Source organism: Corapipo altera, unplaced genomic scaffold, assembly GCF_003945725.1.
Source record: "Corapipo altera isolate COAL_440 unplaced genomic scaffold, ASM394572v1 2, whole genome shotgun sequence".
Lineage (NCBI taxonomy): Eukaryota > Metazoa > Chordata > Aves > Passeriformes > Pipridae > Corapipo > Corapipo altera.
The window spans coordinates 1,517,425-1,543,097 of record NW_020884890.1 but is presented as its reverse complement, the minus strand read 5'-3'; the positions used below and the strand labels follow the sequence as shown (position 1 = coordinate 1,543,097).

Genomic DNA, 25,673 nt, shown 5'->3' with positions numbered 1-25,673 from the left:
ATGAAGATGATGCAGTTACGGTTTGCCCCATCTTTTGTATTTCCTGTTTGCCTTACCATCCCCTTGGGTGAAATACAGCCAAAATAAAACTTCCTGTTATATTGATCCACAAACTTCCCCACCTTGTGTTGAACCAAATTCAGCCACCTTGTTTGTTTTTTTTTTTTATTTTGATCACAGTTGAGACCACTTACAGTCACTAAGGCTGAAACATGTGACTCTTGAGCTTTTATTCTGTAGTGTCAGACTAAGGAGTGTTTCTGGAACCTTACCTTTCTTTCTGTGCATGCAGTGTAAGCTGATCTCCAGAGAGGTCTGAGTCCTGTACTGACTGCCACAGGATCCATCTTTTTGCTATTCCAGATGCCAAGCTTAACAAGTCATTTCAACATGTGTGTTCACTGAAATAATTATCTTTTGTATATTACTGTCCTGGAGTCCTCTTCTTCCACTATTTAACATATCAGCTTCTTGTCTTTATCTCCAGTGCCACTCACAGCTCTCTCTGGCATATCATTTCTCATTCCTTAAATTTTCCTGTTCTTCAGAGTACCATTTTCAAAACTCCCTTTCTCTGTAGTTCTTGTGGTGTTCCTTATCAGCTGTTCTTTATGCATGGCACTGAGTTCTTGGAATGGATGACCTTTTCATCTCCTTGAAACCTTAAAATCTCAATCTGTGGCGACACTTGTCTTATCTATGGGACAGCAGAGAGCTAGTAATCATATAAAGTTGTCAGAGGTCCATGGACCTTGTGAATTTAGGTGTCCCAAACTCCAGGGGATCAGAAGAGCAAAGGTGTCCCAGCTCCTTCATTGCTGCCTTGGTGCCTGCACCTCTGAGTAGAATTCCTAACAGGCTGGCTGTGGTGGTGCAGTTAGATGGGAAGGGGCATTTAGGTGGTTCTAGTAAGTTTAATGAAGACCTGCCCTAATATCATCCCAAAGCTCTGCTGAGCCCCTGTTCAATATCAGGACTTGATAAATTTTGCATCATCACAATGATGATTCAAATGGTACTTACTGTATTTTCTTAATCAGTACATGTGGCCATGAATGTGGGAAGGAAAGGACTAATTTAATAAAATATGCCATTTTAATTAGCTGTTTATATGTGGAAATTAATTTTCAGAAAGAGTGATAATTATTGCAGGGTAATTTATGTGTGACTAAATTAGCACTATTATTTCTTTTTCTGTCCTGAGTTCATAGCTCTTACACTTAAATTAATTGCACCAGCATAGCCACATTATGAAGTTGTGGTTTACCTCTTTTACTAGCATAGGTGGGTTGTTTGTTTCATTAAGAACAGGTAAGGCTATATGAAGTGGATTAGGACTGTAGATATTTTGTGAGACACAAAATATACTCACAGCAGTTCAACTCAGTGAAAGTATTTACTTTGGGTTTGTGTGATAATCAAGAAAAGCAGTCAGTGAAACTTCCAAATTATTGTAGACTTGTTTTAAGAGTCTACTGTTTTCTTTAGACCAAGTCTTATAATGAAATTGGCTGGGATACTTTTTTATTTTAATATTTTACTATTATTTTTATGGGAGTTGGCATTACATTTCTACAAGTCTGTGGTTTCAGAGCGTGTGTTTTCTTTGTCCTCCTACAACACAGAAAACACCCTAGTAGTTATTTTTACATTTCTTTGTGGTGGAGGAGAATCTTTAATTGTTCAGGGAACTGAAGGGAGAACAATGGGTGAGTGTGCTGGTGGAGATGAATGAGGAGCAATATCGTATATGTCTGTGGCGTAAACATCAGCTGGTGAGATTTATTTTTTTTTAATGCCCAGTGATTCTGATTTGTGTTCCTGTTATTTTTATACCACGTGAAAACCAAATTAATCTCCTTGAATATCAGTGTAACACAGTGTGTGAGGATCAGAGGGGGAGAAAGACCTACTGATTTAGCCAAACCTAGCAGCATAGGTCTCTGCTCATATTCCCTCTTTTCAAGCTCTCTTGAATTTGTTAGTGAGTATATTCATGTACTTCGTATGTTACATTAAAGTATCAGAGTCTAAGGTGGTACTGAGGAAATAGCACTATGAACCTGCTGTTCAGAGGTGGTGTTTGTCACATGGAAACATTGCTGCTCTCCCTCCAGTTCTTCATGCTCTGAGGCAGTCTGAAGTTAGTACAGTCATGGAAGCGCAGGACCTGAAAGGCCGACTGAACTGTTTGCAAAGGGAATGCTATTCTGGGTCTTCTTTTCTTCTCCCAGGACCTTTCCATGGATTTCTTCGAATGTATCCCACTGCTTTTTCTCCAAGGGAGAGTATAAAAAGCAAAGCAGGAGGACTTCATCAAGGGACAGTAGTACACAAAGTCAGCATGGATCTCTGCTGGCTTCCAGGGGCTTGGGGAAAATGACTGCAGTTTTCTTAGTGCAGTGATGCTTATTACTGTGACCTGACTTTGCACTGGATTGATGAAATAGGCTTTGGTCTCATAAGCATTTGCTGTTTGGTTAGGCATGTCTTTCCGGTGTGGGATTTCTCATAAAATTTCTATCAACATTTTAAAATACATAAGCTGTCATCTAGCAGTGTATAATTTTTTTTTTAATTTGTATCAGAACTTCCTTGATTACTCAAAAACCCAACAACCAACCACCCAAACTTTGGTTTACTTTTTTTTTTTATAGACTTTTAAAATCTAAAATGGGGTGATCCAGCCACAAGTCAAGGGGTGCTGCAATATACTTTGCAGGACAAGGTAACATCTGCTGAATATTTTGTTGGACTATGTGAATGTTTTATGTGCCTTGATAGCTGGAACTGATGTTTGCACATGGGTGTTCGCTTTCATATAAAGGGAAGAAGTAAAATAATACTGAAAATTGAATCAAATTGGAAACCTTTAATTCTCATAATAGTTTTTTAGTACTGCTCATTGCTATCTGTGCTGTTTTGCGTTGTTGTGCTCTTTGCAACAGTTAAACTTCTGTCCTGCTATAGGGCTTCAGGGAGAGGTCTGCACAAAAGGAAATACATTAGAAGGTCACTGAGCTTTGGGAGTTTTGTTCACAGGGTATTGTACTAGTGCAGTACTTGCCCAGGAGTGATTTTCTGGGCACAAAAGAAGTAGACATGGAGCTCTGTAGTGCTGCAGAGGAGAAGAATGTTTTCTTATGTGACTTTAGTTAATCTGAGTTGGTTAATGATGTTTTTTAAAAGCCTAAATAAGGAAGTTGAAGGCTATATTGATTTTTTTTTTTCCTTCCTAACTGAAATAATATATCCTTGTGTACCTCCTGTGGTCTGCTTGTATGTCCTGTTGATTTCTTGTTTAATTCTTCAGCTATCAACTTTCAGGGACTGGGAACCTTGTTTATTCTGTGGTTCTAAACCTTTTGGAACACTTGTTGCTGGGACTGGAAAACACTAGAGAATTGCTTTTTGAGCTTATTTCGCACCTCTTTTCCGATGCGAGGTAGCTACTTAACTAGGCTAATGATACAAAGGGCTGGCTGCCTGGGATCCTATGAATCATCCTTTGGGATTCTTCTTGATTTTGGTGTATGTGCACACATATAGCAATATTTCTTCCATACTGTTGTGGAAATCCCTAATTTATGTTGCTGCAAATCATATCAGAAGTATAGCTCTTGTTCCAGTAGTTTAAGTTTTAGGTGCCACCTTGTGCATAGGATGGTAAAGCCAGGCAAGCCTGCAGAGATTTAATGCAGTGTTTTAGGCATAGGACAGTTGAATTGTTCATCCTGCTTCAAGCATAGATGGAAAGTAGTGGCAGAAAATAGTCCAAGTGAGACTTTGAGTGCAGTTTCTTATTGAGCCAGATGGGTGTGCAATTAGCAAATTTTTGAATGTTTTCAGAACAAATCATTTATTTACTGCCTATTGTGGTTTCGTGTTCACCTGCATTTGTAGGGTTGAGGTGTGGTGCATTACAGAATATCGCAAGGTTAAATGGTGAACCAATCATTCTTACAGTTTTGATTTTTTTATGTGGTTTTGTCTGCATATGGTCTTGATTTTGAAGGTGGTCATAGCTCTGTCAGAGTCAATGGAAGTTCTGTGGTTACTTCTTCATCTGCAATTAGGATTAAACTCTGACCTCCAAAAATATCAAAAAGTCTTATTGTGTTTTTTAGCAAACTATAGAACAATATTATTTGTTGTACCTTCTGTCTATTTGTTTCAGCAAATGTCTTTTGATATCAGTTATGTCAGTCTGGATTATGAATATCGATGTTACTCAAACACATCCGACATTCATGCTGTCATGCGTGATCTGATATATTTACAAAGCAGCTACTTTGGAAACTGGTAAGAGTTTAACCACAGCAGCTGTTCATAAGCTGAAAAATCTGTCTGTGGCCTGGGGTGTGAATTCATGGTCTCAGGTACAACTGGTTTACTGCGGTTACCCAAAGTAGCTTGTTAAAGAATGTCCAGAGTCTGTCAGCAGGAGCCCGAGGTCTTCCATGAGGCCAGGAGGCAAGTTGTACCTAAGATGTCTGGGTAGTTTGAGACCCCCGGACTCCAGTGAAGTCTTCTGCTGGTTGCTTCATGGAGTTCTGCTAGATCTGGGCCTTACATAATAGACTCATGGAAACTGTGCTTGTTTGCTTATGGAATTGGGCCTTTTGTGTAAGAAACAAAACATGAACTGCTGTGTGTGTAGCTGGAGGGAACGGTGCAGCTAATGGTATTTTATTGTTGACTCTATATTTGAGAACTTGATGAGCCCATCTAATCAATTAACAGATTGTTGTGGGCATGAGTCAAAATTTCTTTTACAGCAAGATATCTTTCAGACAGAGCGCTGTATTTTGCGTCATATTTTGCGAAGCCTCAAATAGACCAGTTTGCATGTGACTAAAGACTTTATTTCCCAAGTCTTTTAATTTCATTGGAAGTATACTGCTAACATACCAAAGCAATTCATTTCAAATTTTAATAGGTAGACATATTAATCAAACAGATTACCCTGGTACTTAGTTATGATGAATTGCAGAGTTTCGAAAATAAGTGTTGTCCCAGATTGCAACATTTTAACTTCTATATTTTAAGTCTTCTCTCCATCAATTAATCTCCAGTTTTGTTTCATTACCTCACTTGTAAGACTGAGAAGTTGCTCGCTGGAGCTGGGTGAACAAACATGTATCAAGTAAAACACAGATGAAAGGATAATATCTTTGGATTCTGTTTGCAGCTGTTGCTGTCAAGACAACTTCATTAGGAAGCCCACTTGATGGGCAATGGCTTAATGTAATACAAAAAAATGCTGAAGTTTTCCAGTTTATTTTCAGTCTTTGTCATTTTTAATATGTGTTTTCTTCCCAACTTCTATAAAATTGAGCACTTGCCAGCCTTTGATGCGTTTATGTCTGTTGCCAAATTTAGTTGACATTCAGTCTACAGATTACATTGCTCACTTTTTAAAAGAAGATTTTTTTTCTGAAAACATTTGCATTTTTATAGCTGAATGCATACCCACAGAAATGACTTGGCAAGTAAAATTTGCAATACTGTTTTGTGAAAGAGAAATAAAAATATTCTGTTTGAAAAATATATCAGAGGTTCTAAACATTGATTGTTTTTTATTTCATGAAGGCTGAACTCCAGTGACATAGGAGCCGATGGGGGTTTTACTTAGTAAAGTTGAGCTGTTAAATTCACAGTCAGGTGTTAGTTTGGTCTTATTTGACTGAAATTCCAGGAAAACCACATAATTTCTAGTTCATCCTCAACTGTATATGTGACCTTTCATTCTAGTGTGTAAGAAATCTGTTTGGTTTTCAGAGGAAATGAAACTGAAGAGAGACTTAAATTCTTACAGAATAACTGGAACAACCAGAAAAATTAGAAGACCTAAACTGAATTTATATTTCATTGCTATTTAAATTAACAATGCAAAGCTCAGGATAGCAGTAAATTGGAAATGCTTCCATAGCTACGCACATATATGATGTGACAAGATATAAAAACGAAGCTTTATAAGAGTCAATGATTTGCCTGATAGGAATATGCAGAAGAGGAGCCATTCTTTTGAAAGACCCTTGCCATATCAGTGCAGACCTCATCAGAGGGGCAGTAGTTGAGTGGGATACATTTTCTGGAAAAACACAGGGTAGATGATGTCAATTGTCGATTTCTGTTTGTGAGGATAGCAGTTGATTGTGTGACACATTGGGGAACCCACAGTTTGACTTCAGTGTCCTTCTCTGAGAGCATCTGGTAGTGAATGACTTGGTGGAAGCAGGAGAAGGATCTAGTGGGACTTTTCCCATCTTTGGACAGGTTGTGGTTAAAAGATTGCAAGCAGTGATGGAAACACCAGCACATAATGCAAGTTTTTCTTCAAGGGTTTAAACATAAATAATAAATATTTTGGATGTGAGCACTTTCCCTTAGGTTCTTCTGGTGCTGATGGATATCCTTCTTGCATAACTAACCCTCTGTGGCATTGCATCAGTTCCAAATATTAGATATTTGGGAGTAGCATAGTGAGAAAGAAGCACCTTGTGTCTTATCTTTTTCTCTGAAAATGCATTTGTATATCTGCAGATATATTTGTATATTTTTCATGCCTCCTTATGTATGTGTGGAACACATCAGTGGTAGTTGAAACTTCACATCCATGAGTCAGATGAGTTGTAGTTGAAGCTTATCATGAAGGAGGGAGCAATGGCAAAAAGGAAAAAGTAGGAAAGAGAGATGAAGGAACTTCACAAGAATGAAATGAAACTTAAAAAGAGGGGTTTAGACTTTCATAATTTTTAAGTGAGCCTGAATTAGACAATGCATTTCAGGAGTTTGTACCTTACTTATGAATGCCTAACACCGTTCATTTTATCTTGCATTTCTTAATTAGTATTCATCTCTTCTTAAATAGGATTACTCCTTTGAGTAATCCTTGTCTGTCCTGCTGCATCTTGGGGTTCTTTTTGACATTCTTTCAACAGGATGAAACACCATCATTATCTCATCTGAAGATCTGAAAGTCTCTTGTTCACATTTTGCTATCTAGACTCATTAACTATATATATATATATAATTCTTCCTTCTCACGTGTGGACCATATCTCTCCCTTGCTCCATGCCCATACTGTCTTTCATCTTCTGTGTTTAAACTGTGCGCCTTACCAGGTGTGTTATCTTTTCTCCTCAAGAGTGATCCTGCAGCGTTATAAATAGTGTGTCTCCAGGCCTCCTGATTTGAGGCCAGTATAGACCAGTTATGCTGATCAATATGGCCAAGCCTGAGATGTTGTTTCAGGGAGTCCTTGTATCTTCTCTTCGGGGCTCCTCTCTTGCGGCAGCCGGTGGCAAGTTCACCGTAAAGCAAGATCTTAGGGAGGCGGTGGTCCTTCATCCTTGAGATATGCCCTGCCCAGCACAGCTGTGTTCTCAGTAACGTGACCTCAATACTTGTGACTGCTGCTTGTTCTAGAACAGATGTATTGGTCACATAATCTGACCAGTGGATGTTTAGGATTGTGTGGAGACAGCGTTGATGGAAGCGTTCTAGGAGACGCAGGTGGTGGCAGTAGATGACCCGTGACTCGGAACCATAAAAAGGAGTAGACAGCACAATGGCTTTGTAAACACTGATCTTTGTACTTTTCTTCAAGTGTTTATTTTGCCAAACTCTTTTATGAAGCTTTCCAAAGGCACTATATGCCTTTGCTAACCTGTTGTCTATCTCCCCGTCAATCTTACCATCCGAGGAGATGAGGCTACCTAAGTAATTAAACTGCTGGACTGATTTGAGCTCTGATTGGCCAATGGTGATATGGGGATGAAGGAAGACTTCCTGAGGTGCAGGTTGATGGAGAACTTCTGTCTTCTTTAAGCTGATTTCCAGCCCAAAGAGCTCAGCAGCATCTGCAAAGCAGGATGTTAAATGCTGCAGAGCTGTTTCTGTGTGGGCAACAAGGACAGCGTCATCAGCATAAAGCAGCTCCCGGACAAGATGGTTTAAGGTCTTGGTGTGGGCCTTCAGTCGCCTTAGGTTGAAAAGGCTTCCATTAGTACGGTATCAAATGTAGATACCATCCTGATCATCGAGATCTGCTGTGGCCCTCTGGAGCATCATGCTGAAAAAGATTGTGAATAGAGTTGGTGCGAGAATGCAGCCTTGTTTCACACCATTAGTTACTAGGAAGGGCTCAGAAAGTGCATCACCATATCTGACTTGGCCGTGCTGATCCTCATGAAGTGAGATGATCATTTTAAGGAACTTGGGGGGACATCCTAAACATTCCAAAATCTGCCATAGACCTTTTCTGCTCACAGTATCGAAAGCCTTGGTGAGGTCGACAAAGGTTACATAGAGACCTTTGTTCTGTTCCCTACACTTCTCTTGCAGTTGTCTGAGAACAAAAACCATGTCTGTGGTGCTCCTGTTGGCTCTGAAACCGCATTTGCTTTCAGGTAGAATTCCTTCTGCTATAGCGGGTATTAGTCTGTTCAAGAGTATTCTTGCCAGGATTTTGCCAGCAATGGAGAACAGAGTAATACCACAGTAATTTGAGCAGTCTGATTTAACTCCTTTCTTCTTATACTCTTATTCTTCTTATATAACTCCTTTCTTCTTATGACTGCATCTCAAAGGTCTGATGGTAGCTCGCCTACTTCCCAACAGCGCACCACAAACTCATGAAATTTAGCGTGGAGTGCAAGGCCCCCATGTTTCCAGACTTCAGGTGGAATTCCATCAGCCCCAGCTGCCTTGCCAATTTTCACCTGCTGTGTGGCCTTAAGGGTTTCTCCCAAAGTGGGGGCAATATCCAATTCATTCTTCACCGATTGTTGTGTGATGGACTGAATTGCTGAGTCTTGGGCTACACGGTTGGTACTGAAAAGAGTCTGAAAGTGTTCAGACCATCGATTCAGAATGGAGGTTTTATCTGTCAGAAGCGTTTGACCATCGGTGCTGAGTAGAGGGCTTTGGACTTGATAAGTAGGCCAGTGTGCTGTTTTCAAGACCTCATAGAATCCTCTGTGATCACCTTTATCTGCGCATAATTGAGTTTTTTCAACTAGATTGATCCACCACTTGTTCTGGATGTCACAGAGTTTCTGTTGGAGCTTGCTGCATGCAAGACAAAAGGCTGCTTTTATTGTTTCATATAGTAAGAATTGATATACAAGGCCTACAGGTAGGAGTAGTTTGAACCTAGTGATAGTTAAGAATACCCACTTGTGGTATGAAAGATCCTGAAATTTCCATGTAGTTTTAACTTTCCAAACTAGACTTGTTTGAACTGAGATGCTACCTTCCTGGAGACTGTTTCAGATTGTGGTGGGTTTGTTGGATGTCCCCTGGTCCTTAATTAACAAACAAGAATGAATATTTGGTACAGACATGGAAGGCCTGTGAGAAGTTAAAGTCAAGTTTGGTCAAGCAGGAGCCTCCAAGATCATTTGTTTCAGCACAAACTTTATCCCCTACTTCTTATGTAGTTTGTGATTCTGAGTAATGTCCTAAACCAGATGTTTTCCCAAGAGTTCATACATTAATTATTGGCTATTTTTTGAAGGTGATGTTTCAGCACCAGGGTCTAGCTTACAGAAGAAATTTTAGGAATACCAGAGGAAAACCTGTTGTGAAATGAATTTTGTCTTCAGAGCTTGAAAAATGATGAGTGAATAGGTATGGTGCTTCATATTCTATAGCAACATGAAACACATTGAGTAACTGTTCCTTAAATGAGTAACATTTCTTCTATGATGTAGACAGTAATCTCTTTAAAAAATACTAAATGACCATGTAATTAAATATAATGTATATTACTAAGAAGGTTGTATTAAGGTTTCACAGCCAGTTTTAGTTCGTTATAACTCTACTTTTGAGCACTTCCCTTTGCAACCCTAATAATGTTCTTTTAACACAGTTTTTTGAGTTTAATATAAATAGGTATTATAGCAACAATTTGTGCAGAAAAATAGTGCATTTATACGTGAATGTAAAAATTAGTGAGTTTTATGAGTATTATATGAACTTTCTTATATAAACATAGGAAAAATACCTTTCAGGGCTTTTGTAAATACCTGGACAAAAGTAGAAAAACCTGTTGACTATCTGGCCATTCATGCAGGCAAACAAGTATCAGCAGAGAAGCAAACATACCAGCAACACTAGAAGCTGACGAAGAAAAGGAGATTTTTTTTTTTTTTTTTGGTAAGTCTGTCACTAGGTGTAGGAATTCCAGACTTCATTATAATGGTGAAAATATCAGAGAAAGAAGCGTAGAAATTTGCAGCTCATCTGGAAACTGAGGAGTTTGTATTGCTGCGCTTATTTTGCATCTTTTTATGTTGGTGTGGAGAGAAGTGGAGACAAGCTTGCTCATGCAAGCTGGTGGCATCTGCTGTGATTGCTCAGAGAAGATTTCAGTATGCCTTCAGGTAGAGAGGAGCACTCAGTGGCTTCTGCACGAGTCACAGCAACCCCATGCAACACTACAGGCTGGGGGCAGAGTGGCTGGAAAGCTGCCTGGTGGAAAAGGACCTGCGTGTGCTGATCCACAGGGACTGAGCATGAGCCAGCAGTGTGCCCAGGTGACCAAGAAAGTCAGTGGTATCTTGGCTTGTATCAGAAATAATGCAACCAGCAGGACAGGGGAAGTGATTGTCCCTCTGGACTTGCGAATGGTGAGGTTGCACCTTGAATCCTGTGTCTGTTTCTGGGCCCTGCACTACAAGAAAGACATTGAGGTTCTGGAGTGTGTCCAGAGAAGGGTAATGGAGCTGGTGAAGGGTCTGGAGCACAAGTCTGATGAGGAACGGCTGAAGGAGCTGGGGTTGTTTAGCCTGGAGAAAAGGAGCCTAAGGGGAGACCTTGTTGCTCTCTACAACGACATGAAAGGAGGTTGTAGTGAGGCGAGTGTTGGCCTCTTCTCCGAAGTAGCAAGTCACAGAGCAAGAGGAAATGGCCTGGGGAGATTCATGTTGGACGTAGGAGGAATTTCTTCACAGAACAGTTGTCAAACATTGGAACAGGCTGCCCAGGGAAATAATTGAGTTACCATCCTTGGAGGTATTTAAAAGACATGAAGATGTGGCACTTAGGGACATGATTTAGTTGTTTGTTAACTGTTGCTCTTGATGATCTTAAAGATCTTTTCCAGCCTCAGTGGGTTTGTTATTCTCCCTAGGAGACCACTGAAGAGACATCAATGCCATATGTCACCTTTGGTATAGTTCTGTTTCTCTTCCAGAGAAACTGTCCTGATTTCCAGACACTGTGAACCGTGTAAGTGATAGAGATTCATATTGGTATTAGAAGGACCTGGCCCCTGAATTTGTGCCTGGGATTGAGGAATGAAAGAACACAGAGCAAGAGACCTTAGTTGCAGCAACTGTTTTCTAAGTGCAGATACTCTAATCTGGAGCCTCTTCAGATGCTTCTGTATTGTAGTATAGGTTCATGAAGTAGGTTGTCAGTTTCAGACTGGAGACATTTTGTTGAGGCACTTTCCAGGCACATAAAGTACAGGAGACTTTGAGTTTGTCTGATACATCACATTAATGTCTACAATAATAGGTAAAAGCAGACAAACTTAAGTTGATTAATTAACTACTGAGGGTTTATTGTGATGATCTACATAACAGATCATGTAGGAAGATGTCCTTTCTTTCTGCAACTCCTGCTTTACCTGCATTCTTAAATTACCTCGGCTTAAACAGCACTCCTGCTGCTGCGTTCATGGTGACGCTCTTTCCTTGCTGTTCACTGCTGGTAGAATTAAAAAGAGACTTCCTGGTTTGGAAAGCTCAGCATTTGCACTCAAATGTGTATTAATGCATCTGAAAGTTCAAAACAAACAAATGCAGATGCTTAATTTATTTCTTATTTGAGTTAAAGCCAGAGGGCTTGCAGTTTTGCTTGCTCTGACAGCACATGGGCTGTTTGCTTCTGGTTTTTTTTTTAAAAAGGGGTGTTGCTACTTTGTGTCAGCTAGAAGTCCTGGTCACTCCTTGGCTCTCCTTTGCCCTGAAAAGAGAAGAAGCTCTGAACTTTTGGAGGTGGCAATGAGACAGTCTGATGAAGATGAAAAGGACCAGAGTGCCAGGCTGGTGGAAGTCATGTGCTGCATGGGTCAGTAATGCAGCCCGGAGCTGGGCTGGCAGGGCGGCAGGGCTGTCTGTGGGACAGGGCAGAGCTCTCTGGGGGTAAACTTCTCTTAAGGGGCTTTTTGAGGGTTTCTTTCCTTAGTTAGTGTTAATTTTTTTAGTAATTTCCCTGGTTTTTACTTCATTTGGGGAGTTTGATTTGGTGTGTTCTGCTCTGAGCTGGAACGCACTGAATACTGTTGCACTGTATTTTCCTCTTAGTATACTTTTACCTTTCTGGAAGCATTTGGTTTTTTGATAAAAATCACAGTGTGGTGTGACAGAGATCAGCTAAATCGATTAAAACTTGGTGCTAGCTATGACAAGGTTATGGGTTCAATCCCCTGTATGGGCCATTCGCTTAAGGGTTCAACTCGATGATCCTTGTGGGTCCTTTCTAACTCAGAATACTCTGTGATTCTGTTTTGGTGACTTTCTTTCCTTCCTTTACTTCTGGTGTTTTTCACAACATGACAGGTGTCAGCTTTCCTCCTCATGGCACATTCGTGTCTGTCAGTCACAGAATTTTTCCTGTGAGTGTTTGTGTAATACATATGTATGTATAAAAGGAACAAGAGTAGTAAGTATCACTTGTTTTATGAATGTTGGCATTTTAATTGAAAATAGTGTTGAAACTAATAGTGACTCCATAGTCTTAACAAAATACAAGTGGATTTTTTTCAACTTTTTTTTTTTAACTGTTGTCACAGTAACATTTCCCAAAATGTAAACTTCTGTGTGATCAAAACTAGATGAGGTTACCTTAGGAGAAAAGACACATTGTACACATTGTGAAATTTTGCAGCTGAGAAACCTTGTGTTCCTTTTACAAGAGCTGCTCATAATGGAACAGTTAAAAGTGAAAGTGTTTCTAGATTTCTCTTATTTCTGAGATTTTCTGTTCTCTATATCTACTAAATCAGAACTTCCACTTTATTAAGATAAATAACTGATGTCAGAAATGGTGTCTTGCTAGATGAAGGCTATAGGGAAGTGTCTATAGCAAAAAATTCTCTTAATCTGCTATTTTTTTTTCCCAGTAGTGCGGCTTTGCTCTTTAGTTTTTCTATTTCTCCTCTTTTTTGAGTCTTCAAGTAGAATAAGAGAGTGTAGAGCTGTGAAGTGGGGAAAAAATCATATGCCAGTAGCTTAGATCTTGAGTGGTGTGGAAAAGGGGTTTAGGAAACAGCAACTATTCTGTACAGAGCCAAATATACAACTACACATACTGCCTGAAGATCTCATTGTCACAGTAAGCTGTGGCTATCAAAGTGATAGGTGTGTTAAAAAAGAATTGGAAAAAATAACAGGAAAAAGTGCATCTATGGCTCTTAAATGCAAAGATATGTATGAGCATGTAAAAAGTCTGTGAGTCATATAAGAGAGGACTATACAAAGGCTTCACAGGCTTTTACTTGTCTTGTTTTTGCACTTATTCCCCAAAAGTAATTTCTCACTCTGCTAGGAACAGCATGCAGTGCTCAGTTCGACCCAACATGTACTCTTGTATGATGTCATGCTGTTTTGAAAGACCTCAGTATCACACCAGAAACTTGAAAGTACTTGAAAGACTTTCAGTCAATTTATTTTTATTTATTGTTATCTTTGACTAACCTGAAAACAATATTTTAAAATGTAAAATCCAAGACCTGAATCAGTCTTCTAGTGATGGCAATGGATGCAGAGAGGTCTTGTTTTGCTACCTGAGCTCACTGCTCATTCTCAGCCACACTGCAAATAGCCTGAGTCAATGAAACAGCTGCAGTTGTGTTGTACGGGGTCAGAAGGAATCTTGCTATTTTAGGCTTGCACAGATGGTCCTGGTCCTAATGCCCTGTGACTCCTGCTCTGGGTAGCTCTGGGACTGTGAGCAGGCTCTGTAGCAGTTGTACTGGCTCATGACCCTACATAGGTTGCTGGAGATAAATCTTGTGGTGGTTAGTTTTCCTCTGAGTAGAATTCATGTATATGCTTCCTATCCGTAAGTGGGATACTTTCTTACCCTGAGTCTATTACTTCTGTTATATCTCCCCACTGTTTTGTGGGCAATCATTGATGCTAACTACCATGCCAGGGAGCAAACTGCTGAAAGTGGCTGGGTCCCATATCTGGATTAGTGGACATCCCTGTTGATTTTAAAGAGAATTAAAGAAGGGTACTTTCTCTGACTGAAGCTGTAACTCATCCCTGTGTGTTGGAACAAGGGATATTCCAGTTGAAAAGCGTGGTGATTAAAAAAGTTAGCTTTCATGTGATAAGAGATTTTCCATTGCCTAATACTTTAGTAATTAATTGATTGTAGAGGCTATGAGTAGTATTTATAGCTCTTAAAAGTTTGCCATGACTTTTTAAGTACAATTTTAGTGATGGTTGACTTCTCCTAGGAAGTTATATTTTTATTAGTAGTGCTGCTGTTGTACCTGTGGGGCCGTTATCCTGAAGGAACTCAGCTGGAGCTGCAAGAAACTTTTTCATTACATGCTGTGATGTACTGCAAAAACTTTTATGTGCTGTTATTTTGATTAGACATTTTGGAGCTTTTGAAAATTTAAATTTTATAAATTTACTAGAATATTAATTTTATAAATCTCTTAATAAAAAAAATCTTCTGCATCACTTGTAGAGCTGTTAAACCCTTTTCTTTTTCCTTTTTACTTCTAGATGAGCGGGACAAAGTACAAAAGAAGACGTTCACAAAATGGATAAATCAGCATCTCATGAAGGTCAGTTATATGTGTCATGTCTGGATGACTGATTACTATAGCAGCAATTGTGTCTTTTACTACGTTTGGTGTCAGGATGCAGCTGTGTTACATATAAGGAAGATCTCAAATTGTGAGGTTTATGCATGTACTTTGTCTTTGAAGAATCATGGGGGAGTTGAAATGCTGTTGTCTAATGTCCCAAGGTGATCTAATTGAACATTTGAACTTGAAATTAAAATGAGTCGAAGTTTAAGAAATATGATGTCTTTCTATAAGGCTTGACTGTTTTCTGGAATTAGTATGTCATGGCTGTAGTACCATAGTTAAGGCAAATGAAAAAAAAGAGTATTTTAAGTACCATGTTGTGGAAGGGGAAATGACCTTGAGAAAGAGAGGTCCAGATCATCCTATGGCATCAGTATGGTATTTGTGGATTAGAAATAGAAGCTTTCTAGAGACAAAACTCACATTTCAATATCTTTCTTTTGAATAGCAGTGAACTTTGTTTCAGGGACAAAGCACATTATTTTAACAACATGTACAGCTTTTAGTTGACAGATAACTAAAAACTGAATTCACCTTCACTGTATGGCCCTTCAGTTCTAAATTTAATCTGCTGTTTCAGTGCCAACTGTCTAGCCCAGACATTTCTTTGGAGAAACAGATTGTATGATTATTTAACATAACTTGCTTTGATATGCCCCCCAATTCCGAGGTTGAATTCATGTAAGAGTCACATTAAATAAAAACGTATCTGCAAACTGTCAGAATTGAGATTTAGTTAATGAGTACAATGTTCAGACACTGTTAGAAAGATCTCCTTGCATTTGTATTTAGAGCAGTAGCATACCACCTTTCTGTGAGCAGGGTGAGTCTGCAGTCACAGGATGGCTCATATCAGTAGATTTTCCTTTGTGGGTTTGATAGACCCAAAGGAAACATGCTGTATAGAAACAGCTGCTCCAAGGACCCTTTCTATGCAGATACCTCCTCATTGTAATCCTGAAACATCGAAGTGGCCCCATGTCCTTGTAGAAGTCTTCTACTTGCTAATGAGAAAAGACAAAAGGCAGGTCTGCAGCCTTCCCTTTCTGAATTTTGCCTCCTGTTTATGGTGTAAGAAATGTATCCATTGTCCAGTACTTCAAACAAATTAGATTTAAAGAAAAAAACATCCAGGAAGGTTGCCAGTACCTGGCAGTAAAATGCAATATCCAAATTAGCCATCAGGCATTTATTCTTCTAACTGAGGGTAATTATTGTCATGTTTGTAGAGGCTACTAATCTTTTTATATATTAAAGATGCATTTTAAAAATGCATCTGTGGGATGGGGAAAAGCCTGTCTGAAGATTTTTGGAGAGCAATGCTTTAATGCAAGTTAAAAGCAGTGCATATTTTTACAGAAGAGCAGTGTACTGATAACGATATTTCTATATACCATTGTTTTACACCCTTCTGAAACATGCACAGTCATGATTTCCATACTGTAAACCTCTTGGGAATAGCTTAAAAAAGATTTAGACTCTAAACCCCTAAGAAAATCAGAGTAAAGAGCTCACACTAAATCCTGTTGCCTTGCTTGCCAATGTCAGTGGCCTTAGGCCTTCATTTTCAGGTAGTTCTCACTGTGGGTGATTGCAGAGGTATAGATACAGATAGATAATGTGTGTCTGTGTGTATTGCTGGCACTGATTTTCATCTTGGATTGCTCACTTTAGAATTCAAGTAAAGGGTCGTTAACTTACACAAATATAGTTTGACTATAGCTCTTCCATTAACTTGGAATTTATGTAGCAACTCAGCTTTATCTTCTGGAAATAGTTTGAAAGCAGTTGGTGATACAGTTGTCAAATTTCTGTTCTTAGAGCATTGTTTCTAGAACAGTGACTTGGATGGAAATTAAAAAACTTTCAGATGCTTTCTCTCAAGACACAAAGGTGTATTTAGAAAATATTATATAATGGAGGGAATGTAGAAAAAAGAGCACAATAAATGAGTGGATTTCTAGCAGAGATACTGGACCTGTCCTGGTAAATGCATTAAGTTGAAGTTGAGCCCTAGTTTTCATGTACCTTGGATTTAGTACAAAACATGCAACTCATGTTTGCCCATTCACTGCGCATAACTCGTTGCGCACAAATGAAGGTGGGAATTGTCTCATTTCAGGCATCTCAGTAGCTTTATCTGAGCTGGTTACCCGGGCTTCTTTAGTAGGTAGCAGAGGGAACAAGCCCTTATAGATGTCTACCCATAAGGCATCTCCCTAAGGGGAAGTGAATTGTGTCTCAGAAGTGCTTTTGTTTTACTGATCGAAAAAGGTCGGTGTGCTTTTATCTGATGCTGTGTAGGGTTCAACAAGAAGCAGAAAAGATGAAGGTGATCGTGGAAGTTATGAGAGATCATGGCAAACACCAGACCATATATGTGGACAGGACCCTGCTATGGGTATGGGGATGGATCACATTTTAATTTCATCTGTTTTCTTTCTTATTTTGTCTCTCTTTTCCCTGTTTCTTTTCTCTGTCCCCTACTTGTTTTTTTGTTTTCTCTATTTTTCTTTTCTCATCTCCTTTTATGTTTTCCCTGCTTTTTTAGTTCTTTCCTCACTCATTTTAATTGACCTTCTATTCTCCTGCACTCCTAGGGAAAATACCAGACCTTTGTGCCTTTATAGAGGTGTATTCAAGAGTTTTTTTTCTAGGTCAGCAGAAATGGTGCTTTTACTAGTTACCATAATTCTTTGGGGGTTGGCATAGGAGCCTACTGTCACTCTTGTAATTGATCTGTCTTTGATTCACTGAGTAACTTGTAAATATTTACCATTCTGCTCTCCATTGCCTATCTCTAGTTGCATTGGATTCAAAGCCTGTAAGTGTGTAGTATTTAAAATTCAGTGTGTAAGATTAGTCTCTTGACAGCTTAGTTGATTAGTAAAGCATGTTGTGTGCTTTGCTAAACTAGAAACATAGTCATTGCAGAAATATTTAGTGCTAATTATTTTGATATACATAGTTTTAGAGACAAGTGCCTAATGTATTATGTGCAAAATTCGGCTGTTAAATCTTTGAATTCCACAGTTTAAGATGAAGTGGACGGTCACTACATTTTTTAAATGCTGAAGTTTTTCTTTTGAATTGATAACAGATTTTCTGAGGACTGATTAGAGCGTTGGCCTTGCTAAGGCTACTGTTTACTGTCTGATGTGGGGCTCCAGTTTAAATGTTATCTTTTGTGTCTTATTGACATACGGGCTGGAGAGGTGAGATATTGGACTTTAGACTCTTCTACTGCTGTGGTATGAGCTTCCAGGGAGAAACTCACATGCCAAAGTAGTGTGGTGATGGGGTAGAGGTCTCCTCTCTTCTCTGAACTGCCCTCTGCTTCCAGCAAGCATTTCACTTTTCTGCTGCCAAAATAAGATGTTAAATTCTAGTACTTGCTAGAGCAGTAAGTAATCCTTGATGTGACAAGAAAAGGTACATTTGTGGTAGCAAGGGATTTAGTGTAGTGGTTGCATAGTTCTAAATCACCTAAAGAGAAATCCAGCTTCCAGGAAAGCCCAGAAATTCTTCCTGACATCCTTTGAATCCCAACCCCCAAAATTTAAGGAAAGAGTGAGGCTGGTTTGAAATACAGGTGGAAGATGAGATAAAAGTCAGAAAATGAAAGAAGTTGATGATGAAAAAGGAGTAAAAGCAAGCAAATTCTTCTTTGTTGTTCAATTCCTTTCTGAAATCAATTTAAAAATAATTTTGTAGTGCCAGATCTTAGTCCTGACAAATTAAATGGGTTGTTTTGAAATATTCTAAGTTTCTTTACCAGAAATTAGGACTGAAGGCACGGCAACCAAAAACTGGCTAGTGGTATGGTGAACACCCAGGTATCTTCCTACTAAGGGAAATATCATCTTTCTCATGGAGGAAAAGGTTGTAGAGAGCCTCTTGGCTGACCTTCTAGCAGCCATATGGGCCTCTGGGTGCCTGAGCAGCTCCCTGGAGAGGGAGAGCTGCCCTGTTCATGGCACTGACAGGGTGGGTTGGCTTTTGGGACCCTTGAGTGACTGGACCTTGGGAGAAGCATGCTGCTGATAGGAGGAATGGGCAGCATCCCTGCACAGTCATTAGTTGTTCCAAAAGTAATTTTTGAAGGTCTTATGAGCAAGAAGCATTTATAAGTAGCAGGACAAAATGCTTTTAAAACTATTGTTTTAAAGCTCAGTGTTCAAAATCATGTACTGTACTGCAGTGATAGTGCATTAGAGAGAGAACAGCTTTCTGTTGTGCAAAGACTGAATGAATAATTCAGAATAGAAACCTGAAGTTATTGATTCCTGTGTGTCCTTCAAGCAGCACAGGGTTTGCAAATGGCTTCTTGGGTCGATTGCATTGTGAGATGTTCAGGTATGACCTTAATGGCAGCATGACCGACCATTCCTGATAAAGCACAGTCATTCCCTTGCTGAAAACTGGCACTTTATGGACACTAGCAGTTATTGTTTTTAGATAGCACTACTCTGCAGTATCTCAGTATCTTCTTTTTAGCTGTGCATTTAAGATGTCATTTAAAATTCCCCACCTCTTCTTTTAGAAATGAGCACTTTGTAGATCTACACTGATATTTGAAGGATGAGGAACCTGGTGTTAGTCTTATGGTAGTGACTTTTTAAAAAAGTCTCAATTTAACACCTCTAGCTTTTGAAACATACTCAGAAAACCTACTTTCTTTTTTCTTTTTTTTTTTTTTTTCCCCATTTGTTAAAATAAGACAAAGATTCCTTGCTGTGCTAGTGCATCTAAATGAGCCTACTATGTGTTCCTCAAAGTTTATTCTGACAACTGCTGCAAACTGTGTTGGGAACAAATTCTGTAAAATCCCATTTCAACATGGCCCACAGCTTGCTTTAGGCATTGGGTGCAGCCAAAATGTTAGTGTTTCCTCCTTGTTTTGTTTTTCAGTTGTTCCAGAAGGCCCATTGTCTGCTTGGTAGACAGAAGAATATACCAGTTTTTCTCCTAAAATTTTTGCCATTGTATGTTCAGGACTGTTCTGAAAGGTCTTGAAGTGTATTTTACCTTTGAGACATGCTCCTTCTGAAAAATAAATAAAAATAACTCTTGAAGAAGATCATCATTTAATGGCGTAAAGAAGTTTTTGATTTTGATATTTTCCCTGGAAATATGTATAATTATAATTTATTCATGCTGCATTGCATACAAATCTTTCAAAAGTCTTCTACTTGGAGGTAAACCAGATAACATCTTTCACCTGCTTAGTATAATCTATAGCTGTTTGCAAGGCTGCTCCGCAAGCCAAACTCATGACTTTTTTAGTCATGAGACAGTGAGGAAAAGTAGTGACAGAATGCCAGAAGTTGAAGCTGCAAAAGAGGAGGAAATTGTACAAGTTTTAAGGCTACTAATAAATTGTATCACAAAAAACTCTCTGCAGTCAATCAATCAATGAAGCAAACAAACAAATTCAAGTCAATAAAAACTGCACCAAAGCTTTCAAGTTTATTTGATAGTCTTTAATGAATTTAGTCTTCGTGACTAATTGGTCGCTGGAAAGAGATTAATTGAAAACAGTAAATTAAATATACATGAAATACAGTATGACTTGAACACATCAATATTTTTGTGTCATGCAGTCCTATTGTACCAGCTGAGCATATGCTTTTATGTATGTTGGGTTTAAAGTGGTTTTATTTTTATATAGGTGATCATATATGAAAGAATGAGTATAAGGCAAATTAAGACTATCATGTGATTACTGCATGGACTAAAACCACTAGAATCAATGTTTCATGTGATAGACTAATATATTAATATATTAATTAATTCTCTTTGTGTGTGTTCATTGTTTGCAATTAGCTCTCAGCCCAGATTTTATTTAATATTATTTATTCCTTAGAGATTGCAAGAGATGAAATTCTACCATTTGCAATTAGGTGTTGGCTTTTTAATTAATTGTTAAATTATGCATGGAATTATTTTTATCTATATACTTTTGATGTATCTGTATTTAATAATAATTTATATATCAGTTTAGAAGTACTATGCCTTGATTAGCTCCCTTGGAACCACTGTAACTGTGCCATTGGCTCCAGTGGGAGTAGTATTTGTGGACTTCAGACAGTGAGCAACTTCAAACATTTAATCATAAACATTAACTAAGTATTTTGTTCTACAGCAATATTTCATATAATCTGGGAAGCAAGCCTTGCCCTGAGGTAACGTAGATGTGTGACTGCATGAGGACCTAAGAAGGCATCAGAACAAACATGTTTCTCCTATACAGAAACATTTTATCTGTTAAAGGCATTTATGGTATTTTGAACAGTGAATTTAAAGGTAGTCACATAGTGTTCAAAATCTGTCTCTACTTAGAGTACCTTGAATTTAATTGCAATAAAGTTTTAGCTGCCAGTTTTAGTACTTTACCTGCTTCAGGCATGTTTGGAGTGTATTGCCTCTGGTCAGAGCTAGTTTTAAGCTGTAGGAGTCAGATCTATTGTCTCTTTGATGTTATTAGCATTACATTTGCATATTTTAAACAGTTCCTCCCTGATAAGTTATATTTGGCGGTGTGTAGTAAAGGTTGCAAAGGGGAGAGCAAGCTGGAAGCACAAGGGGTGGAGACAACCGAATGCACATTATAACTGAAACATTGGCTTGTCTCTGACCAAAGATAAAACAGAGCAAAAGGTGAATGTGGCTGCTGTCAATTGGAAGTCTTGAACTGGATTAAGGAAGCTGATGGTAGATTTTTGTCACCAACTGGCATCAGAAGGACAGCACTGTATAGCAGTGGGGAAAAACATTTATCCTCATAATTGACGGGAGGAACAATGTAGAGTTCTGCATCTGAACACCTACAGAGGAGCCTTCAGTAGTCTATTCAAGAAAAAGGTGTTTCTCTGGCACAGCTCAGCTCATCCCCAGGCAGGTGTGCAAACCAGATTAGGGCACACTTGGTGTTCTGTTCCCTACCTGCTGCAGGAGTTGTGGTGGCTGCCTCTGTGTCTTGTGAGTGAAGTGCCAGTCAGAGAGATATTCAGCTTGTCAAGTTCAAAAAGTTGCTGTCAAAGTTGCCTAGTTAGATAGGTCTGGACTGGCTGGGAGGAACTGCTTCAAAATTTAAAACAGAAAGATAACTAGGAAGCAAGTGTCGCAAAATCCCAGGCTCATCTTCAAAAGCAAAGAGAGTAGTGAGAAGTAAAGAGAGGACAATGAACTGGGAAAAGCAGTAGGTAGGGTCTCCTGGGGTAGTAATACAGTAGAGGGAGAAATGCAGGTGATCTGGCAGTCATTGTAGATGTTTGGCACAAAGGCAGGTTGCTGACAGGTAGAACAGGTAGGAGGCATGTTATAGAATATACTGCTGCTTTCAAGAGATGTGTGAAATACAAATGAGCTGTACAAGAAGTGGAAATAAGGGGAGCAGGACTAAAGGTTTGTTATAAAGGAGTTAGTAAAGCAAGGTGGGGTAAAGTCCAGCGGAACTTAGTGTGACATGGAAGTCCACAGGTAGAAAGAAGACTATTCAGATAAGTTATATGTTTTCTGGTTGAACAGCTTTATTTACCCAGTAGTTAGTAACTAATGGAAATAATTTGTAGCATTTTATCATTCTGTTTAAGAATTCAGAAGAGACTGAGGACTCCTAGGAGTCTGCAATTATAGTAAGCATAATACCTTTATCCCCAGCAGAAGAAAAGAAGGAGGAGTTAGAGACCTCTCAGGGTAATTTCTCTCCCTGAGGAGACTATGTTACAATGGGTCTTTGAAAGCAGATAGACAAAGAGGAAGTAGATACACATGGTGTATCTACAATTTTTCTACATGCTACCACATGTAGTCTCATTTGCATACTATTGCCACAAAATTTGAATGAAAGGATCCTAGATACAGCTTGTTGGGATATTGCCATCAATGACTGCTGCAACTGCAGCTAGAACTGGCACTGGGAAGAGCCAGTGCTGTTGGTTGTTGCTGCTGTCATGGCTGCTCTCAGGTGTTGTTGCAGCATCATCTGGGTCTGGGAGGCAACACTCATGAGCAAGGACCTTCCACCCACAGGAAAGATCCCAGTGCCTTCTGCCCTAGTTGTGAGGTTTTGAACTCAGTCACTTCATCTTTGTAGTGATACGTCTGTTTCTCTAACACTGCGGCTGTTAGAGCCTTTTCTCTGGCTCAGGCCTTTTGTCATGTCAGCAACAAGTGTCACCCTTGCCCTGCCACGAATCTTACAGGGTCCATCACCTGTGCAGGGCTGTGTTGGCTTAGGACCAGGGAGCTCCAGGAACTACACATGAGCTCTGCACCCTGCCTGTGGGCCAGCACAGTGTTTAGGAGATGGAGAGGCAGCTTGTAATTCAGCCTTTTCATGGACACGCTGGTGTGCTTGTGGGCACGTGGCTGTGAAACTCTGCCTGCCTGTGTAACTTCTGATCTTTGCGTGGACAAGAGGTCTGCAGCCATTTGTAACAAAGCAGTAAGAAGATAAGTTTTCTTGGAAGATCGAGGGCAGGTTGTGAGAATCTGACTTTGTTTAGTCTGAAACTGAGAAGACTAAAGGGAGACATGATAGCGTGTTCGCAGTACGTAAAAGGTGTTTATGCAGAGGGTGGCAAACAAATGTTTTCTGAAGTCAGACTTTAGGGGAAGGGACAACAAAAAAAACTCAGTTCGGTTAGTGGAAGATTTAGTTTGAAGATTAGCGAGCAAAAATGTCCCTCTCAGAGAAGCAAGTAAGTGTAGAGAAGCAAGTGAAAACCTGGAAATATGTGTTTTGTGTGTTACATTTCCTTCCTTTGAATTTTCAAGAATAAATTAAAGAAGCAGCTCTGGTGTTTTGTAGCCAAACTCAAACTTCATCACACGGGGTCGAGTGAGGTGATCTATTCAGTCCTTTCTAGCCATAGAGTTGTACTATTCTGTGACTGCTTTGTAAGGCACAACCCCTCGCTGGTGAAATAATGTTCAACTTTTGAGTCTTCAAACTGATCACTACCAAGTTCTTTACCAAAACTTGTGTTTTCATTAATTTAGTGATTTCAATCTGCATCAATTCTACAATTCCAGTAAGAATGCTCTCTTTCAGTGGGCTACCGTGTAAAGTGAAGCTTAGTGATGTTTGCTTTATATTCTTCATTAATCAGTATTTATACATTTGTAAATAAAATATTTTTAAAAGAGGTCAGAATAGATGTCTCAAGTGAGACTTTAAACAGATTATGTCACATTTCTTTTTTTGTTGTTTTTAGTTTTTCTAAAATTTATAAATATCTTCAGTCTCATATGCAAACACATCTGAACAAAGTGTACTGCACTGAAAAAAAATCTTGAAGGATTTTGCAGAGGTGAAAAAGAGGGAAGAGAGATGGACATGCTCTGCTTTGAAATAAAAACTGGTATAAAAAGGGATAATAGGCTAGGAGCATGTGTGGAGTCTCATGGGACCTTGCATGACATATGCCACATGTGGCATTTTTCCCTTGCGGTCACTGAGAACTGTCTACAGAATGAAGGTTAATTTGGTGAAGTAGGTACTAAAGGTGACTGGACATCTCTCTGACTTTATATTTTAGGACTTTAAATTGTAGCAGTGATGGAGTAGATGCCCATTTTAAGTTAGTACATACCCATTTCTGCTTGTGAATCTACACAGCATGGGCTCCGCTGAGATGGATTTGCTGATCCCAGTATGCAAATTTATGAACAGATGAACAAGACTGTGCCAGGTGACAGTAGTGCTGTGATAATAATAATGAATAAGTAGAGTGAAACCTCTGGATGTACTCTGAGTGGTTGAACCAGGGTTGGTTGGAGAGAACCTTTCAGCCCATTCCTCAAAAAGTTTTGAGATGCATCCAGTTCTGGGCTCCTCAGTACAAAAGAGACATGGAACTCCTGGAGTAGGTCCAGCCCAGGACTACAAAGATGATTAGGAGACTTAAGCATCTGTCTTGCAAGGAAAGGCTGAGGGAGTTGGGTCTGTTCAGCCTCAAGAAAAGATGACTGAGAGGTGACCTTATCAATGTATATCAGTACATGAAGGGTGGGTGTCAAAATGATGGAGCCAGGTTCTTCTTGGTGGTGCCAAGCAATGGGACAAGAGGCAACAGGCAGCAACTAATGCATAGGAAGCTCCACCTGAATAGGAGGAAGAACTTCTTTACTGTCTGGGCGATCATGCGCTGGAACAGATTACCCAGGGAGGTTGTGGAGTCTCCCTCACTGGAGATATTTGAGAACCATCTGGACAAAATCCTGTGCAATGTGCTCTAGGATACCCCTTCTGGAGCAGGAAGGTTGGACCAGATGATGCACTGTGGTCCTGTCCAGCCTTACCCATTCTCTGATTCTGTGAATGGAACAATTTTTTTTTTTTTCCCCATAGGAGGTGCAAAGAAGGATTTTTAACATTTATAGCATTTGCTTCGTGTTGTTCTGTACAATAATGGTGTTTCAAATATCACACAACTACTGAAATCCACAAAAGGACTCCTGAATGTGCATGTTTATGTCGTAGTGTTTGATATATATGTAAGATTATGCATCTGCTTGCACACTTGCTGATTTGGGTTTCAGGAAAATACTGGAATGCATTTCATGAAACCAAATATGGTAAGATAAGAAAAATATAAGGACAAGATTTAGCAGTGGCTGGATTTATTTTTTTTTTTACATGAGCAACAGTATATTTACCTTGAAGCCATACAAGTGTCTTTTTTATGATTAATAGACTTATCCAGAGACGTGGAATAATTGAAGACTGGGGGCAAGATGCAAAATAAAGTATGTGAAAGCAATGGATTAATTGGATGATTGAGTTATCTGGGACAAATATGAAGGTTAATGTGGAGGG

General features: G+C 39.2%; 1 protein-coding gene across 32 annotated transcripts in view; it reads left to right on the top strand.

Moving 5' to 3' along the window:
• DST (dystonin) overlaps nt 1–25,673 on the top strand; it is a 306,056-nt gene that overhangs the window by 77,893 nt on the left and 202,490 nt on the right. For 31 of the 32 annotated variants that reach the window (XM_027644871.1, XM_027644867.1, XM_027644868.1 and 28 more), the window contains one exon: nt 14,760–14,821. In XM_027644871.1, coding sequence (XP_027500672.1) covers nt 14,760–14,821 — 62 coding nt within the window. Of the gene's footprint in view, nt 1–11,982; nt 12,085–14,759; nt 14,822–25,673 lie in introns of those variants that run through there. The other variant, XM_027644882.1, reaches the window with a different exon arrangement.